The following is a 20,129-nucleotide window of genomic DNA, read 5'->3' on the forward strand; positions in this document are numbered from 1 at the left end:
CTCTGCTGTAATACGATCTCATGCGTATTAAAGCGCAGTGATTGGGCTAAAAGAGCCCTTTCTCATGAATAAATGCAGAGATCAGCTTGAGGGCCAGCTGACGTAGAGTCGTGCCTGCAGCCAATCACACACTCCGAAAGCACGCTTCTACCTCACATTCCGTGACGTTGCTTCGACTTTGCTTTTTTAACTAGAAAGAACGAAATTGCTCAGGAAAACACAAAAATAACCAATTTCCACTTTATGAGTGCTTTTAGTGTTTCCAGTGATGTACATACTTGTTCACATCTAAAAAAATATGGTTTGGGGTTTCATGGCCCTTTAATTAAGACTGGTCTTGGATGCCAGATTAAACATGACCCACATTCGCAGTTTACAACTTTTGTTTGTGATTTGTTCCGAAGTCCTTTTCTCTTCCAAGACAGCCAATCACGTTACTTGTTTTTAAAGCTGCAGAGTGCGTTGACCAATGGGAGCTCTCCTTTACCCAGAAAACCTTGTAGCTCATCTTGCTCTGTTTGCCAGATCAGTCAGGCAACGATCGTTCAGTGAACTTACTGTACTCTACCTTAGCTGCTCGTCCGCAAGCATGGATTCCTGCTTTCTGATAGTTGTGTTTGTCTTCACTTTCAGTCTTTCCAATGGACAGAGGACGCTCAAGTTTGTCTCTGTTGTGAGTATTATGTATCTGTCCAGTTTACTGCCAGACTAGTGTGTGTTGAGTTAATGTAGGCTGCAGCTGGCTTGACAAAACTGTTAGTCTTAAAAAAAAAAAATCATAAAACAACAGACTAATTCTGACTACCTATTATGCGTTGCATATTTTTATACATAACAAATATGTGTCTTGGGTGTGAATATGAAACGAGTGTCTTTTTTTTCCTCCAGTGTTGCTTCTACTGTACAGTTAAGCTCAAAATGATTCATAACCAGACCAAATTTTTAATTATGATGAATTTTTATTTGGCAAATAGGCATCTTCTGGCTGGAAATGAGACGAAAAGGTGACAAAAGAAAGTAAGACACTGTGTTAGAGATATTAACGAAGAATATTCCGTTTTTTTTTTTTTTTTTTATTACATTTTGACAAAACATTCCATATACACAATTATTCATACCCTTTCGCAATAATCAATTTCAAAGCCTTTAATTTTCATCACAGCTGTCAAACGGGTTTTTTTAATTAGTGACAAGTTTGGCTTGTCGGACATAGCAACAGTAACCAAAGGGGGCGGGTCTTTGCGAAAGGTCAATTTCACATCTTTAAGTGTAAACACTAGGGGTGTCACGATTCTCCACAGGTTTAAAGCACAGGTTGCTATGCCATTTTTAGACTAAACTTTTATGCATAGGCGTAATTTGCGGGTGGGACATGTCGCCACCACTTTTTGCTAAGGTCGATATTGTCCCCACCACTTTTGAAACATCTCGCGGCACGAATTTACCAATACAAATAAATAAAACATCTCCATTTAACTAGCAGAGCATTCATTTAGTTCTTTGTTAAAGGGTTACTTCAGAATTTAGCATTAAGCTTTGTATTAGTAGAAAACCTGTAGTATTGTCGAATTACCATGCTTTCCACCCTCATATCCCCCTGAGAGGAGAGATTTATGTATTTTTTGTCTGGAAAAAATCCTCCGATGACGCAAAAATCGTCATTTTGCGTCATCGGAGGATTTTCTGGCCAGAGGCTAAAGACTACAGCCAGTAGAAGGCGTTGTTCCGCATGTTTTCAGCCCGCCCATACAGGGAGGGATCTCATCTCACTCACAGAACACAGTGTCAGCTTTGGAAGCTAAGCTAGCAGGCTCTTGTTCTGTTGAGAAAGCTGAATAGTAGGAGAAAGCTGAGTAGTAGGAGAAAGCTGAGTAGTAGGGGTTACCATCCTCCTTTTCCCGGACTTGTCCGGCGGACGAGATCGTTCAAAATGTCCGGGATTCAGCTTTTGCGTTCTGCGGTCGCCATTAATTGTTTACATTGTTTCAATCTAACTGAATTCATTCCGATCGGTGAGTCTGAATGTAGTGTTTACATGAACGCTAAACAAGTCATCGGTTGATGTGCGTTTTACCATTGCTAAGAAAATTCCCGCTCCTCCGTGAGAGATGCGAGACCGGCGCGTCTCAGTAATCATGCCACCGGCCTCGCGCTGTTCTCCCGCGGCCGTCAGCCTCGTCCTGCTCGCCACAGTAAACATGATGAATGGCGACTGTTGAACGCAAAAGCCGAATCCCGGACATTTTGTGCGATCTCGAAATCACGGGTAAACTCGTCACGGAGACTCACTAAGTTAGTAGCCTAACCTTCTTGTTGTTTTCAACTGTGCTCTCTAACCGGTAGGCGTGGCCTCCTAGGGCAGCGAAGCAAGTGCATTCTGGGAGTTGTTGTCTTTCATCCACATAAGCCAAAAATACATTTTCTGGCTTTTCTCAGGCTAGAAAGCTCCAAATTAAAAAATTTCTTCACATTTCTTCTACATAAATGACCTATTTTAAATACACATTCATCTTCCCAGAGGTGAAGTACCCCTTTAAATAAGAGGCGATCTAGCGCTGAAATGTGTTGTTTTTGAAATCAACAAGTGATCAAAGTGCTCGTTGCCGCTGCGATCAGTGGCGCGGATACGGTGTTCTCTTGTGGCTCGCGCACAGTCTTCACTCGGACGCGCGCTTCAATCCGGAGACTCTCTATTCGTTCCGGTGAAATTACAAAACAAAATGGACACAAACGTGTTCTTGCCTGATATACTACCACTGATAAACATAATCGGTTTTGATGAGGAGAAAAAACCCTATACGAGCGCGGATTAGAACCCAGAACCTCTGACACGCTTGGAAAAGTTCTGCCACTGGACCACTTAAAGGAACACTCCACCAAATCTCTGTTTGGTCCCTAAAGCCTGTTTTATACTTCTGCGTCGAACTGCCGCCGTAGCTACGTCGTAGGCTGTGTGTAGCGCGCGTACCCTACGGCGTACCCTGACGTGCACCTCTCCAAAAATGTAACAACGCGTCAATTCTACGCGGACGCAAGCGCGGTGATTGCTCTGCCAGAACCCCTCCCTCGGGGTTTCACATGCTCCCTAGGTGCGCGTCAACGCGGACAACGACACAGAAGTATAAATTAAAACCAACACGTTGCCTACGGCGTATAGGCTCCGGCGTAGGTCCGACGCAGAAGTATAATGAGGCCTTAATGAATGAACTGGGCTAAGCTAAGTGCTATCAAAGTGTCGCCGTGCGCCAGAGCGATTGAGTGCACGCACTGAGACGAGAGAGGTATGCATCAACTCGTCTTAGTTAAGGGAATAACATAGTTTAATATGAAAAAACGGTGGAGTGTTCCTTTTAAATACACATTTAAAATAGTCGGATCTATGTATTTATTCACGTGAAAATTCTCGCCACTAACAACATATATTAGACCTCATTAAACAACAAATTAAACCCAATGTACTATTTAAATCGTTTGCTGGACATCGTATTGTTATTGTACATACATCTGATTTATGATTTAGCATTGTGTTAGCAACGCTTTTTTTCCCGCTTGGCAAGCCGACCGACATGACATGGGGGCGTGGCAGCATCGACGATTACATTTTTTAATTAGAAGTTCAAGATTGTGACTTAATTTCGGTCGATTTCAGTTTAAGTGCTCTCGTGGACGTCGCGACCAGTGCAGTCACACCAACACTGGATAAAGAGGCTTCTTCCTGAAGAACACTTGTGGTATAGTAACACTCTCTGGAGACTGGAACAGCAGAACAAACAAACCGCTCGGCTCCGAAGCGAAAGGCAAATGTGCATTGCATCTGCTTCCGTATTTAGATTCAAATCTCGCACACCAATCTTCATTGGCTCGTTTAGTTTACACTCAGGCGAGATCCAAATACGACGACATAACGTTGAATGTGACCGACTGAAAGGGAACCGAGATAAAGATAAGGAGATAGACTGAAGATGCTTATCCAATTAGTATTTCCGCAGTTGCACTGTCGTTTCGTCCTCCTGAACACACACACACACACACAAATCTCCAATACTCAGTCCAGTATTTGATTTCCTCTCTCAGCTCTATCGCCATGGCGACAGATCTCCAACCGAGACCTATCCAAATGATCCCTACAAGGACAGCGACTGGCCCCAGGGTTTTGGACAGCTCTCTCGGGTATGCAGACAAGCACACATAAGCATTATTCTCTTAGTTTTAATCAGTTACATGCTACTTGAGGAGCATTTAGTTATGTAACATGCAAGAGGCTACATATAGAGCACCACAGTCGGGTTCTGAACGTTAAAAGTCACAAGCCAATCATTTTCTCCTCAAGGATATTTAAAGGTAACTTATAAACCATTAGACAGACCTACTGTGAACTCTAGTATATGATTCTGTTGAAGCTGCTGAACTACTGAATGTACTTCAAGGATGTCATTTCACCCTTACACTATAAGATTTCATAATGCTGCGTTCACACTAAACGCGAATAGAGCATCTGGCGCGATTTCAATGTTAAGCCAATGTAAAGACGCGTTTATGCGCGTCTGGAGGTCCTGCGGCGCGAATGAGGCGTTTAGCACGGAGCGCTCTTGATTTTAAAATCAAAATAAATGATTTTATTTTGCATTCACCCGTTTGACGCGAATTCGCGTCTGACGCCCGAGTTGAAAAATCTGAACTTTGGCGTATGTTCGCACCGCGTTAACCAATCAGGAGCCTGCTTGCTGCTGTCACGTGGTGAAGTGACGGGATAAACTCCTGCCCGGAGTCACTCATTCAAAATGGAGTATAGCAATATAGCAGAATATAATATTCAATACAGCAATAAACTGAGTATCACTAGAAAGTGAGTATATACTAGTGAGTATCACTAGAAAGAGCACCAACAGTGGTATCCGTACCACAGTTTGAAAAACATTGATAGTTTTTCAATAATTAATATACTGTATTTAAAATTTCATATACATTTTCTAACTGAAGACAGATGGACTGGCGCTCTGGAGCTGGGATAGAGGATCCTCGCTCTGATGCGGTGACTCTCTCGATGAATGCTCGATCAACATCAGCCATCTTGCAAACAGACAAGCGGATTTCGCCTCAGACGCGAGTCAATTTCGCTTCAAACTTTTGCTTTTTACGCGCGTCAATTTCGCTCTGGACGCGCGAATGGAATCAAAATGTTCAAGCATCCAACTAGACGCGAATTTGACACGCTATTCGCGTTTGGTGTGAACGCTCAGTAAGAGGAGGATGTTTTAACTACTGTCACTCGATCTTATACATTTTCCAGGAGGGAATGAAGCAACACTATGAACTAGGTCAGTTTTTAAAGAAACGCTACAGAGGATTCCTAAGTGAGAGCTATAACCAACATGAGGTCACTCTCTCTTTACATTTATGTTCAATAAATGGATACACAAAGTTGTCAGACTTGCATGTTTAAATAGCATATGCCATCTTTACGTTGCAGATATTCATCAGAAGTAAAGATCTTAACCGGACTCTGATGAGTGCCCAAGCTAACCTGGCTGGCCTGTTCCCACCTAACAGCTCTGAGGAGTTTATCCCGGGTTTGAAATGGCAGCCGATACCTGTTCACACAGTCCCGGAGGCTATGGACTGTGTAAGACGTCACACTGAAGCTCTGTTCCCACTTTTTCTCTCCACAATATAGCAGCACTGAAACTCAGCCCTGGCCTCTCGGTGTTAAGGTCATATAAGCACAGCAGCAGCATCAGTAAACATCTCTGGATATTTGAAATCTGTTTCCATGCAAATCAAAGAGCAACATAGTGTCGGCCCAGATCCGGCCCACATCTGGTACACGCGGATTCCACATGATGTGGGCCGGATCCGGGCCGACACTATCTTGCTGTCTCAGTGTGTTTGCCTTTGTTTTTTTTCTTCCAGCTGCTCTCATTCCCGCTAAGAGACTGTCCACGTTACACACAGCTCATGAACGAGACTAAAAACTCAGACATTTTTCAAAAAATGAATGAGATTTACAAGGTGAGTCCACCTTGCAAAAACCCATTTATAATAGCAGGCCGTCTGTCTATGGACTTTACAGTGATGTTTTTACAGCAATTATAATATAGTGTTCAATTATGGCTCATGAATATTCATTAGAGTTCATCTTTTAAACCGTAATCCTAACGGTAGATAAGCGGAATTTTTAGGTTGAGACGGAACCTTGTGAACCTCTTCTGTTCTTCCTTTCCTGAAATACTTGAACACTTTTTTTATTGTTGTGCTTTTTACCACAAAATTTTGACTGGATGTGTTTAATTGGCTTTAGATTAAAATTAATAACATCCTTCCTCGTTTTAGAAGATTTGGTTGGGTAAATATCAAATTCAACCCTCCATTATTTTAAATTTTTTTTATTACTTTGCAAAAAATATTTCAAATTCTTTAAAAATCAAAGTAGAAAAGCAGAAAACGTATACTAATTGCGTACTTATGCACCATTCTACAAGTGCGAATAGTGTGTTCACACTGAAAATGTACACTTTAAACACCCTGATGATGCACTTAATTAACTGAAAAAAACAAAGTGTGTAATGTTGGACACTTCACACACTCAACTTTCACAGCTTTAGAGGCCATTTACAACTAAAAACGTAACACTTTGTATCCGTTTTGGCCGTTCATTTACACGACAACAGCGTTTTGGGAGGCTGAAAACGTAAACGAGTGTCAAAGTGCAAGTTTTTGAAAACGGCTAAACAACAACAAGACAAATCTCTGAAGACGATGATGTCATGCACATGCGTATACAATGTTCAATAGTGTTTCATCGCTATCTAGGGGCCTGCCAGCAGAACACCGCGTTTTTTAGTCGTTTTCGCGGATCCATGTGAATGGGGATCGTTTTGACAATGTTGTCGTCTGTATGGGGAAAACTTCAAGGAAAAACGTCTCCGTTTTAGGCATATTGTTGTTGTGTAAGCATAGTATACCCTTAATTACATAGTGGAGGGGGAGGGGCATCAGACTCTGATGGTTAATAATAATAAATAACCTTATAAAGGTCATACACTACCAGAGGTCGCGTTAGACTTCCGTCATAATATTATTACCGGTCATTGAATTTTTTTTTATATATATTTTAATGATAATAACCCACTTAATCGGCTCTGTTTTTGTTCACTTTTTAATTTTTATTCACAAATGTAAAAGGACAGGCATTTATAGGTTAGATTATGCCGTTTTTATTTGTGAAGAGAAGTTGAACAGAAACTGTCCCTTTTCAAGTTTCATCATGAATGTTTGTCCAATAAACCGCAATAAGTTTTGTGCTTTGTTACTTTTGATATGAGACAAAGTCTCAGCTTATCACAAAATGTAGGCCGTTTTTGGCGCGAGAGATCGCTGTAGCGCCTCAGTTCAAGCGATTGGAAGCGCGATTGAACTCTTTAAAACGTTACAGAACTAAATAAACATGAATGAACATCAAAAAAAGACAAACTTACCGAAATGTCTCTCATGCAATCGCTCAGTGTTTCAACCGCAGAATGTTACGTAACTCAGAAAAGCCATTCGTTGACCATTAACTTGATAGTCAGCAAGAGCGCACTCGCCACCAAGTGGACAGGAGTGAGAATTACAGTACAAAATACGGCTTTCGGATTTTTCAGTTAACTTACTGCTAAAAAAAAGTTTTTGGTTAACGTGATATCTGTACACGATATAATTGAGTACATAGTGTACATGTGCAAAGTAGTGTGTCATTGAGACACAACGTAAATATTTACTGCTGTCCTCCTAATAAACTTTTGTTGTTGTCACGAGTCTATTCCATTTCATGACTTGCTTCATGTTAGGAAGTGTGCCTTACAACGTTAGTATGTTCCCTATCTTGCAATGTAAATGTGCAATAAAAAACAATCATGGTTTAATGTCATTGTGTTTTTATGCAGGAATTTTTAGAAATGGTGAGAAATAAAACAGGACTGGATACCGCCTCCGTTGACTCTGTTTGGGTTGTCTATGATGCGTTGTTCTGTGAGGTGAGCTTCACATAGCATTCATTGTGCACATTATTCATGACTTCATCTTTTTTTAATCAATCTCATTACAAAGTGCAACATTAGATTTCTAAAAGTAAAAATCTGAATTGATTTTTAACGATAGCTTTATAAAGCTTTAAAGACTGCTACGAGGTTGTTAATTGATGACTATGACATATGCTTTTGTTGAAGCCATCAGCCCACATTATTTAATTTTTTTTCTAAAAAAAATGAGTTTAACATGGTAAAAAAAACTACATTCTTCAAAGAAATCTCTCATACCAACCAGAGAATCGTGACAACCAAATCACACCACAATAACTCTTCATTCCCATGAAACACCATGAATGACATTTGTCAGTCACTCTCAAACTACTTAAATGTTTGTGCATATTTTGCAATATATGTAAAATATATTGTTTCTTAATACATAATCAACATCTTTAAATCAGTAGTTTTATTCATTTGATTGTCATTATTTATTTTCATGGCGTCTTTTTGTCCAATTTTCATATTCTTTTTTGCTTGTTGTGATTCACCTTGTAGTTTGTTAGTTTGGTTCGTGGCTTATAACACTTTAACTAAGAAAAGTGAATGAGGAAAAATACTTCTGAAACAAAACTCTCTCTCTCTCTCTCTCTCTGTGTGTGTGTGTGTGTGTGTGTGTGTGTGTGGACTGTTTCGTGATATTGAACGGTCTTTACCCTTTCTGAATCACTGTTCCATCATTTTATTGCAGTCTGATCTATAGATGCTCAGAATCGATTAAATCCAAATTCCAAGTTCTGTTATTCTCCTTCCCTAGGAAAATCATGGGAAGCCTCTTCCAGACTGGGTGACTCCGGATGTGATGGAAAAACTGAAGGTGCTGAAGGACTTTTCTTATCAGATTATGTTTGGAGTCTATGAGCAAAAGGAGAAGTGCAGACTTCAGGGAGGTGAGAGCTTATCCCTGGGCAGAGCATCTTATTTTTTCTTACATTTTAATAAAAAAAAAAAAAAATGATCAAGTAAAAAGCAAATGCAAGAGAAAAACATTTAAATGAGGTTAAACACTGACAGTAGTAAACATTTTTTTTAAATTGTGCCCGTCATAGACATTCCTTGGCAGAGCATTTTCATAATTAAACAGTCTTTTATGTACACATGCATGAAACTGTGTGTAATTATAGTGCAGGGACATGTCAATGTAAAGAACTGTGGACTGTTCCACATGTGCAGTATAGTGGTCATGTGACACTTTGCTTGCGCTCTCATTCGCAGGCTTGCTGTTACATCAGATCATTCAGAGTCTCTCGTCTGCAGCAGATCCACACACTAAACAACAACTGAAGATGATGGTGTACTCCGCTGTGAGTCATGTGTCACGCTAACTCCTAAACTTCCCTTTTTCAGGCAGATGAAGTGTGTTGTTTAGAGAAAGCAGTTCTTGTAATGTTTTCTCCTGTAACTCTAGCATGACACAACTATTGTCGCTCTACAAGAAGCCCTGGATGTGTTTAATGGGCTGCAGCCTCCTTACGCCTCGTGTCATCTCATCGAACTTCACCAGGAAGAGAACGGGTAACACTGTGGATTTCCTGAACTTGTGTTTCGTAAAGGGGTGGTTGATTATGATTTGACTTTTCTAACTTTAGTTAGTGTGTAATGTTGCTGTCTGAGCATAAACAACATCTGCAAAGTTACGACGCTCAAAGTTCAAAGCAAAGGGAGATATTTGCTTTTACAGAAATCGCTTTTTAAGGACTACAACAAACGGCTGGTAGAGACTACACCACATTCCTCCCGGGTTAGTGACATCACCAACCCTAGAATTTACATAAACCCTGCCCCCAGGTTAGTGACATCACTAACCCTAGAATTTACATAAACCCCGCCCCCAGGTTAGTGACATCACTAACCCTAGAATTTACATAAACCCCGCCCCCAGGTTAGTGACATCACTAACCCTCAAATTTACATAAACCCCGCCCCCAGGTTAGTGACATCACTAACTAACCCTAAAATTTACATAAACCCCACCCACAGGTTAGTGACATCACTAACTAACCCTAGAATTTACATAACCCCGCCCCCAGGTTAGTGACATCACTAACCCTCAAATTTACATAAACCCCACCCCCAGGTTAGTGACATCACTAACTAACCCTAAAATTTACATAAACCCCACCCACAGGTTAGTGACATCACTAACTAACCCTAGAATTTACATAAACCCCGCCCCCAGGTTAGTGACATCACTAACCCTCAAATTTACATAAACCCCGCCCCCAGGTTAGTGACATCACTAACTAACCCTAAAATTTACATAAACCCCACCCACAGGTTAGTGACATCACTAACTAACCCTAGAATTTACATAACCCCGCCCCCGGGAACACGCAGTGCATGTTGAGAAGAGGAAGAGTTGTTGTAGTCGAGCACATTTGTGAGTTCAAGCTAAAGCTGTCACATCCGTCTTTTCACATGCAATACAGTTCGTAACACAAATGCAATATCATGTCACTCTGTAGGCCGATTTATAGATTATCATGACATATCAACATCAGAGACTTATCTTGTGAAAAGAGCATTATAAGTCTATGTAAGTATATACATATATATCCATATAAGTATATGTCTTATTACCTTTAAGACATCTTTGGTCAACTAAAATATATTCTCTTTCAGGATGTTTTCAGTGGAGATGTTTTATCGCAACGACAGCACTGCGTCTGAGCTGTGCGCCGAGTCTTTACCGGGATGTCCCCAGCGCTGCCCCCTAGAGGAGTTTAAGAGGCTCACACGCGACGTCATTCCACAGGACAGGAAGAAAGAGTGTCAGATCAAGGAAGAAGCCTCAGACGCTGGTAAACACAATCATGTACATTCAGAAATTGCTTACATGTTTTTATGCACACATAAACAGTAAATTATAAATATTTAAACAGCAGTTTGTAACTAAAATCCCCACCATTCAACAAAAAAATATAATTTAAAATCAAAATATGCATAAAATGGTCAATCACTACATTGCTAATACAGATTTTGAAATATATTTTCGATAAGTTTTATTTTTACAGTAAATGTTTCTATAAAAATAAAAAGTGCATGCATTTATCCAAAAATGTATTTAAGATTGTAAATGTAAATGGCTTTTGTAATTTTAAAACAAAATATATTGTAAAGTTGAAGTTGTTGCAGTTTACAACATATTTTTTAGAAGGGATTACATTAAATAAATTGCTTACATGTTTTTATGCACACATAAACAGTAAATTATAAATATTTAAACGGCAGTTTGTAACTAAAATCCCCACCATTCAACAAAAAAATATAATTTCAAATCAAAATATGCATAAAATGGTCCACCACTATATTGCTAATATAAATTTTTGATAAGTTTTATTTTTACATTTTTACAATAAATGTTTCTATAAAAATAAAAACTGCATGCATTTACCCAAAAATGTATTTAAGATTGTAAATGTAAATGGCTTTTGTAATTTTAAACAAAATATATTGTAAAGTTGAAAAATATATTTCCAAAATGCAGTTTACAACATATTTTTAGAAGGGATTACATTAAATAAATTGCTTACATGTTTTTTATGCACACATAAACAGTAAATTATTATTATTTAAACGGCAGTTTGTAACTAAAATCCCTTCCATACAACAAAAAATATATTTTCAAATATATTTTAATTCAAAATATTCATTAAATGGTCAACCACTACATAATAATAATAAACTTTTATTTATTTAATTAATAATTAAACTTTTTTTTCATTGCTTTTAATAATTTTTATTTAATTAATAATTAAACTTTTTTTTCATTGCTTTTAATAATTTGATATCATTTTCACTAGTGTGATCAGGACACTATAGTTCATTTCTGTAAGTGAGGAGAGCAAAATAAAGTAAACTGTGACATATTGTACCCATATTAATATAAAACATATTAATATACATATTAATATAATATTCTTCATACAGTCACTACCAGTAAAATGTATGCAAATTTGGGACTAAAAATGATTCCGACACTTTGACCTGATCATGTTTTGCTCAAAGTTGTCTGACATTATCAAGATTAATTAGTTCTGACACAGTTTAACTCTGAGTTCTGCTCATATTTTATCACCATTTTCTAAACTATAGTGAATAAACTGATAATGTGAGAAATGTTGGTTTGACTGTATAAGCACGTCTAAAAATGTGAGTTTAAAGCACTAAAAGTTTCAGCTTTTCTAATCTCTCATGTAAGAGGGTTCCAGAGTTTTGGACACGTCTATCCATGTTTCAACTACTAAACACGCATCCGTCCAGACTTTGCATGATGTAAACAAGCTTTTCAGAAAACTAAAGTAACTCTAGAATTCCAGAACCTGGGAAAAGAGCGCTCCCTGAAACTGGCTGTCTTTAGTAATTCCTCAATGGGAAATCTTCCCTAATTTAGTTGATGGAGAGGATGAGAAACTCTTACTCTCGGCAGTCTAAAGGTGATGATACACAGGGCAACTTTTTGAGCAATGTTGTTGGGCAATCTTGCCGGTCGATTGTTTCTTGGGCACTTTCCCATTGAAAATGGGCAATACATTTCTATCTGGATAATTTAGATCGGTCGTGGGCCCTGTCTCACATCTGGTTGCCCGTTGATGCCAACATTGCCCAGCAATATTGCTCAAAAAGTTGCCCTGTGTATCATCACCTTAAGAGTTTGGTCTTGCTGATAACAGGATTTATCTGCACTTAATTTCAAATCACAACAGGCGACAGAACATTGAACAACTTGCTAATTATTTGTGTAACGGACACTCCCTCTCTTCCAGAAGATGTTAAGAGGAAACGCGTCCGGATCTTCGGGCCCAGCAGAAACGAAGAGATGTCGGACTGTCTGCGTCGCTGCTTCAGAATACCCGTATAAACACCTAGAAAAAGATAACCTTCTCTGAGGAAGTGTTACTGTAATTCAGTTTAAAATGTCTATAGGTGATATACCTTTTTACTTTAGAAAGTATTGCTTATTTTTGATCTCCCCAGAAATGTATTTACATAAAAAAGGGGAATATTAAGAAGATTAAGTTGAGTTTTTGTGTGTGTGTGTGTGTGTGTGTGTGTGTGTGTGTGTGTGTGTGTGTGTGTGTGTGTGTGTGTGTGTGTGTGTGTGTGTGTGTGTGTGTGTGTGTGTGTGTGTGTGTGTGTGTGTGTGTGTGATCATCAGTTTGACAGGTTCAGTATTGGTGAAGAATTTAAACTGAAAGCCGCTGTCATTAGATATTAAGAAACAATATGAAGCCTCATGTTTGTTCCTCTCAACACACAACACATTTCTGAAACGACACAAGATAAAACATCCACACGTTTATTCATATTCATAACAAACAAACAATAAATAAGTTAAATAGGGGTCATTTTCCAGCAAACTGTACATAAATACATGTTTTTGTCCAGTCTTGTGTTGCATTGAATCATACAGGTTGATTGACATAAATAAGCATCTAACACAAAGAATTATTAGAATTATTTCAGTGATTTTGTGCTCAAATATCATAACACACAGTCACTGAAAACAAGATGAAAATGTTCTTCTACACGACAGCTCTCAAATCATTTGCATCTGTTCATATTCAGATATGCTGAAACATGCGGTTCTGCCATCAATGATGCACATGAATTCAATCATAAAATTGTCAAATTAATATAAATAAATAAATAATTTCTAAAATGAAAATACAAAATAAAACAATTGTTAACCTGCATGTCTGTGAACATGCGAATGTGTTGTTAAATTACTGAAATATTAACTTAAAATCTTTGAGTTTTTCTGTGTCTGACGGAACGGTTTGGGAATCCCAGATTTAGAGGATATGTGGAAAATAAGAAAAAAAGATATCAAGCTTTGGTAAATCATAATTATGACATAAAAAAGTCAAAGTTATGACTTAATTACTTTTTATGTCATTATGACTTAGTATTAATTATGAAAATGTTAATACTTGTGGCTTTATCTCATACTTTCTTTTTTTTGTCTCATAATGATGAATTTTATCCCATAATTATGACTTAAAAGCTTGGTTTCACAGACAGGGTTTAGATGAATCCAGGATTAGTTCAATTAGGACATTTAAGAAGCTTTTATAAACGTGCCTTAGAGAAAAACACATTACTCTATTATTGTCTTAATAACGACAAAATTATGACATAATGAAGACATGATAATTCAGAATTACAAAATAAAAGTCACAATTCTGACTTAAAAAAATAATACATCATATTACATTGTCTTTTTATCTCATTATGACTTAGTATTAATTCTGACTTAATGCCTTAACTTTTTAATCCCATAATTATGATTTAGTATGAGTTAATTATGACTATGTAATAAACCTTCAATTTCAACATAATCTTGTCATAAACTTAATATGTCATTATACTTGTAATTGCATAAGATTTACCAAAAGCATGATTTTTTTGTGTTGGAGATGTGCTTCCACACACACACACACACACACACACACACACACACACACACACACACACACACACAGCTGAGATGAGTGTGTGTGTGTGTGAGATCACCTGCGAGCAGTCCTCAGAGAGCTGTGGTGCACGTCACAGATGTCGAACCACTGCTGTACTTCCACACACACACACACACACAGCTGAGATGAGTGTGTGTGTGTGTGTGTGTGTGTGTGTGAGAGAGATCACCTGCGAGCGGTCCTCAGAGAGCTGTGGTGGACGTCACAGATGTCGAACCACTGCTGTACTTCCACACACACACACACACACACACACACACACAGCTGAGATGAGTGTGTGTGTGTGTGTGTGAGATCACCTGCGAGCGGTCCTCAGAGAGCTGTGGTGGACGTCACAGATGTCGAACCACTGCTGTACTTCCACACACACACACACACACACACACACACACACACAGCTGAGATGAGTGTGTGTGTGTGTGTGTGAGATCACCTGCGAGCGGTCCTCAGAGAGCTGTGGTGGACGTCACAGATGTCGAACCACTGCTGGTCCAGGTCTCGGCGGGGCATCAGGCCGTTCCCCGAGAGAGGAGCTCCTCGTCTGCGATCTCTCCCGCTCGACACACGCCAGAACCCCGAGCCCTTCAGCAGGAACACACTGTTGTGTGTGTAAGAGAAGTACGCCGCGTCCAGGTGACCGACCGGGTGATTCCCGGGAACGACAGCAGGAAAGACCTCAGAGAGCAGGCGTGGAGAGGAGGACAGGCGGTGCGCGCGCACATCGAACCGGAACACCTGGACATTAATATTGAGCGATTACTAGTGTAACGATACAACGATATTGTGACACGTAATCTAGCAATTACTATCGCTAATCATCTTCTACAACTTTTTCATCTTGCACTGTCAAAATGCAACATGTAATAGTAAAAGACGAGCAGCTGTTACCTGTGAGCCTTTAAAGAAGTAGATGTGAGCGTCTCTCCTGTCGTAGTACGCAGTGTCCAGCGGTCCAGACACACCGGGAAAGCCTTCCGAGATCAGGCGAGGATACGAGTGTCCGTCAGAGTCCTCGGTGAACACCTGATCATTCTCACTGTCATAACGCCAGTACTGCACACCTGAGACCACAACACATGCTCATAGCTGCAGTTTACACTCAGACTGCAGTGCATTCTGAATCAGAAAATACTGATGACTAATATAATTCATTATATCTAATAATAAGTGATCAAGGGCCATGCAAAATACAATTATAAAATAAAAATACTTAATGCAAAATACCAATGTAAAATATGCAAACTGCAAAATACAAGTGTATAATGCAAATTAATGCAAAATGTAAATCATGCAACTGCACAATGCAAAATAATGCAAAATATGCAAATGCACAATTAATGCAAAATATGCAAATGCAAAATAATGCAAAATACAATGAAAAATATGCAAACTGCAAAATACAAATATATAATGCAAATTAATGCAAATACATAATGCAAATGTAAATTATGCAACTGCACAATGCAAAATAAATGCAAAATATACAAACTGCAAAATACAAGTGTATAATGCAAATTAATGCAAAATGCAAAAGTAAATCATGCAACTGCACTATGCAAAATAATGCAAAATATGCAAATGCACAATGTAAAATACAAAATTTGTAAATACACAATGCAAAATAATGCAAATGTAAAATATGCAACTGCACAATGCAAAAAAAATAAAAATAAAAATGCAAAATTTGTAAATGCACAATGCAAAATAATGCAAAATATGCAAATGTACAGTTACAAAAGTGCACTGTGTACTGCTCACACACGAAACTTTCTCTTTAGGGACATGAGATGCAAATGATCTCATGCTTTAATCTCTATGTACGATGCATCTTTAGTCTTTCAGCAAAGATGATGTTTTTGGAACTCTCATGAAGTAAATAAACACCTTTAAAGAAGTAGACCGCGTCTGTTTTGCGGTTCCACACGTGGACGTAAGCGTCCACTCCACCGGAGGGGAGCCCGTGCCAGCCCACCGGCACCGCCACCGGATCCCCGAAGCGCGTCCTGTTATTACGGTTCTCGTACAGCCAGTACAGGCCGTCCCGCATGAAGTAGGTGTTAAACCGCACCACGACCTCACCGTAGGGCGTCTGCTCCTTCCTGATCCAATCAAACACGGTACTGAAGCGACCCGTACACACACCTGACGCAGAAAACACACACAAAACATTTAGATTCTTCGATTTATGCTTGAAGAAAACAAATCATTTTTAATCTTTGGATAAAAGCATCTGCCAGATGCAGAAATGTAAATTTGATTGTAGCATTATTTTCATGACAATCAAAGACATTTGCAACTCTAATTCCCGTTAGTGTAATGAAAAACAAATGCAAAACCAGTGATGAAAATCATCCACACATGAACAACAAATAATACTGTATACTTACTATTGTACTTCACAATATTTTTATACATTACAGGAATGTGAATGTAGAAATTGTAATAGGTGTCATTTTCTTAAAGCATATACTGTATATAATAATAAAAATATAATTAATTTGTTTCACCCTGTTGATTTGAGTGTGATATGAGCTGGATGTATTTAATTAACTTAACACAGTTATTGAACTGAACTGAATTAACATCAGCTGAATAACGACACTATTGAACTCTGTTCGCATCATTGATCACTGTTCTCCTGGTTCTCCGTGTAAAGCTGCTTTGAAACGATCCGTCTTGTATGAAGCGCTGTAGAAATAAAGCAGCTTCCTCCCAGCGTGTGATCTCAGGTCTCACCGTACAGGCTCTGAATAGACTTTCTGTCCATCCAGTCGATCTCGAAGCCTCCGTCCTGAGGAAGGTAACTGGGCTGCATGATGGACCCGGGCCGGTAGATGTGAGGAAGCCCTAGAACATGCCCGATCTCGTGAACCGCTACCTGAACCAAACACACGACACACAGTCAGAGATTCAGACGCACAGGTGTCAGTGTCAGAGGTTTGTACTGTATTCAGTTTAGTGCATCAGTGAGCGGTTTGATTAAATCAGTGCTACTTTTACACTGGACAAAACAAAATACCAAAGGTATCCTAATCATCAAACATCAAAAATGTCTCTCTTGCAGCTTCTCTTCTCTTCTCTGATGACGAGGGCGGGGCAACCTGTCACTCACATGAGATCAGCCAATAGCAAACCACAACCAGCCAATCAATTCCCCAAGGACAAAATCAACAAAATACTGCCTGACAAAATACAAATGCTAAATATTCAAAATACAAAATATAAATGTAAAATGCAAATTAATGCAAAATTTGTAAATGCATAAATGCAAAAATGCAAATGTACAATGCAAGATAATGCAAATTAATGCAAAATATAAATGCAAAATACATAATACAAAATATGCAAATGAAAAATACAAATGCGCAATGCAAGATAATGCAAAATACAAATGCGAAATATGCAAATGTACAATGCAAGATAATGAAAATGAATGCAAAATACAAAATATGCAAATGCGAAATATGCAAATGCACAATGCAAGATAATGCAAAATACAAATGCGAAATATGCAAATGCACAGTGCAGAATAATGCATTGTGCCCCTCCCTAAAATCAAGTTTCACTCGGATGTACGACACAATAGGGAAGAATAGATGAGAGTGACTTCAGTTTCATGCTGATTTGTGAACCTAGTCTGGTTTCTCTGAGCTTTTGTAGTTTAGCGCATGCTCTCAGAAGACATTACCTTCAGAAGACTGATCCCGTTGCCCGTGTTTGGGACAGTGAAATGCTCATCATCATCGAAATGAATGTCTCCGAGGAACCAAGCGTGAGCAAACTCTCGGCCGGCGCCGTCAAACCTCTGAGAGCAGCCCAGGTGTCGGCCTGTAGGGGGCAGCAGAGGCTCCGTCACCACAGAGGTACACATGTGAAAATAAAACACTTATCCTAAAAGAGTGAAGTGAAAATAAAGGGCTGAGGTTTTAGACTGACTGTCAGTGCTGCACCAAAAGGAATAAATTACAGCAGAAATATATTATTTAATACAATCAGAAAAAAAGTTTTTAGTTCTTAATATTGAATTAAGATTGATTCAATCAGAAAAAACACGATTTATCAAATGAATATAGTGGTAAAGCACTGATTTTTCTAATTAAGTGATAAAGCGATCGAGTCTCAGAAATTTAAGACTAAACCACTCAACTCATATGTATTATTTTTACGATCTCTTCATGAACTTTTTGAAGTGGTAGTTGCTGAGGTTGTCAATGGAGGGACAGAAATGTCTCAGATTTCATTAAAAAGATCTTCATTAGTGTTTAGAAGATTGGAACGACATGAGGCTGAGTAATTAATGACAGAATTGTAATTTTCAGATGAACCGACCCGTCCCGAAGCCCAGTCTGATGTCGATGTCCTCCAGAGGAGAGTGAACATCCTCAACAAACTGCAGCGGGGAAACTTCACTCCACATGCGGAAGGCGAGTCTGAAGATGTACTTCTGCTCATCGATGGACAGCTGACTGCTGTAACCTTCCCCGATCAGACGCCACTTCAGGAGACTCTTGGAGAACGCCATGTGTCCCGACTCCGAGCCCTCGCCGGCGTCTCTCCTCCTCCTGCTCTTCAGGAGACTCTTGGAGAACGCCATGTGTCCGGACCCCTCGCCGGCGTCTCTCCTCCTCCTGCTCTTCAGGAGCGCTGCCAGGTGCCGTTTCTTCCTCACAGGAGGTCGAGTATCACTGGATGTCCGAGTATCAGCATCAGTGTGATCGAGTGTCGTGGCGCTGTTGGACTCGGCGGTGTCGTGTTCAGCAGAATCCGGCTCCTCGTCCAGGTCCGGGACGCCACATCTGGGTTTATTCATGGCTGCTTTGGTGGCGTCATCAAACACACCCGTGACTGGAAGAGCATTGAGCCTCTGGAAGTCCTTCAGCGCCGCGAGGAACTGGAGATCATGCGATGTGGATCCGGCCTCCTGAAGGTCCAGAGAGAGAGCGATGTCCGAATCACCCGAAGCTTCTGCTGAGGTCTGAGGATCATCACCGTCTCCTGCTTTAATGAACCCATACTTAGACAGAAACACCTGAGATAATACAGAGAGAGGCGGAGATCAATATAGGCCAATAACTAAACCTACTTAGTCATACATCACTTACTCGATAGATAGATGGATAGATGGATAGATGGATGGATAGATGGATAGATGGATAGATAGATAGATAGATAGATAGATAGATAGATAGATAGATAGATAGATAGATAGATGGATGAACCTCTGCAGTGTCGGTGTCAGTGATGAGCTCAGCCTGATGGATGTCGCTCAGGACATCTGAATGATCTCTGCTGTGGAAGATCTTCTCTGCGCTGATGAAGATGAAGGGCCGGAGGATGAAGATCAGCCGGATCGCGACCAGCATCGTTAGAGTCTGTCCAGCACTGAGACTCGTGTGTGTGTGTGACTGAGACTCTGAACTCGAGTGAGACTGAACTCGACACGCGGTTTATACTGTCTATAGATGATAGAGGGGGCGTGTCTTAATAACTTCCTCACGCGCTCGCGCCTCTGTGTGAAACAGCGGAGGATTATTTCACCCCAAACACAAGCAGAGACTGAACACCGACACCTTCATACAGCTGCATATGA

At 39.6% G+C, this 20,129-nt stretch overlaps 2 protein-coding genes across 3 annotated transcripts; one reads left to right on the plus strand and one right to left on the minus strand.

Moving 5' to 3' along the window:
- Positions 1 to 504: 504 nt before the first annotated feature.
- LOC307146611 (lysosomal acid phosphatase-like) lies at positions 505 to 13,699 on the plus strand. Of its 2 annotated transcripts, none has more exons than XM_079850785.1 (11): positions 505 to 673; positions 4,075 to 4,170; positions 5,291 to 5,377; positions 5,471 to 5,623; positions 5,911 to 6,009; positions 7,923 to 8,012; positions 8,818 to 8,950; positions 9,276 to 9,364; positions 9,469 to 9,575; positions 10,683 to 10,861; positions 12,827 to 13,699. In XM_079850785.1, the coding sequence occupies exons 1-11, from the start codon at positions 590 to 592 to the stop codon at positions 12,919 to 12,921; spliced, it is 1,212 nt and encodes a 403-aa protein (XP_079706911.1). In that variant the 5' UTR covers positions 505 to 589; the 3' UTR covers positions 12,922 to 13,699. The 2 variants fall into 2 exon arrangements, with proteins under 2 accessions (XP_079706911.1, XP_079706912.1); XM_079850786.1 differs by having other exon boundaries at positions 12,830 to 13,689.
- A 1,269-nt stretch (positions 13,700 to 14,968) lies between these two features.
- mmp21 (matrix metallopeptidase 21) lies at positions 14,969 to 19,902 on the minus strand (the record flags this gene model as incomplete). The annotated part of the gene is made up of 7 exons (XM_079850917.1): positions 14,969 to 15,274; positions 15,428 to 15,600; positions 16,424 to 16,681; positions 17,276 to 17,417; positions 18,228 to 18,367; positions 18,869 to 19,568; positions 19,759 to 19,902. 7 exons carry the CDS (start codon positions 19,900 to 19,902, stop codon positions 14,969 to 14,971), a joined length of 1,863 nt encoding a protein of 620 aa, XP_079707043.1.
- Between the last annotated feature and the right edge of the window lie 227 nt (positions 19,903 to 20,129).

Source organism: Squalius cephalus, assembly GCF_949319135.1.
Source record: "Squalius cephalus genome assembly, chromosome: 19".
NCBI lineage: Eukaryota > Metazoa > Chordata > Actinopteri > Cypriniformes > Leuciscidae > Squalius > Squalius cephalus.

Excerpts from the sequence above, each read along its gene's own strand:
- LOC307146611 (XM_079850785.1), top strand. The coding sequence starts at position 590 with ATGGATTCCTGCTTTCTGATAGTTGTGTTTGTCTTCACTTTCAGTCTT. Across the intron at positions 5,378-5,470 it reads AGAGCTATAACCAACATGAG|ATATTCATCAGAAGTAAAGA; the intron begins GTCACTCTCTCT and ends TTTACGTTGCAG. Across the intron at positions 9,576-10,682 it reads CTTCACCAGGAAGAGAACGG|GATGTTTTCAGTGGAGATGT; the intron begins GTAACACTGTGG and ends ATTCTCTTTCAG.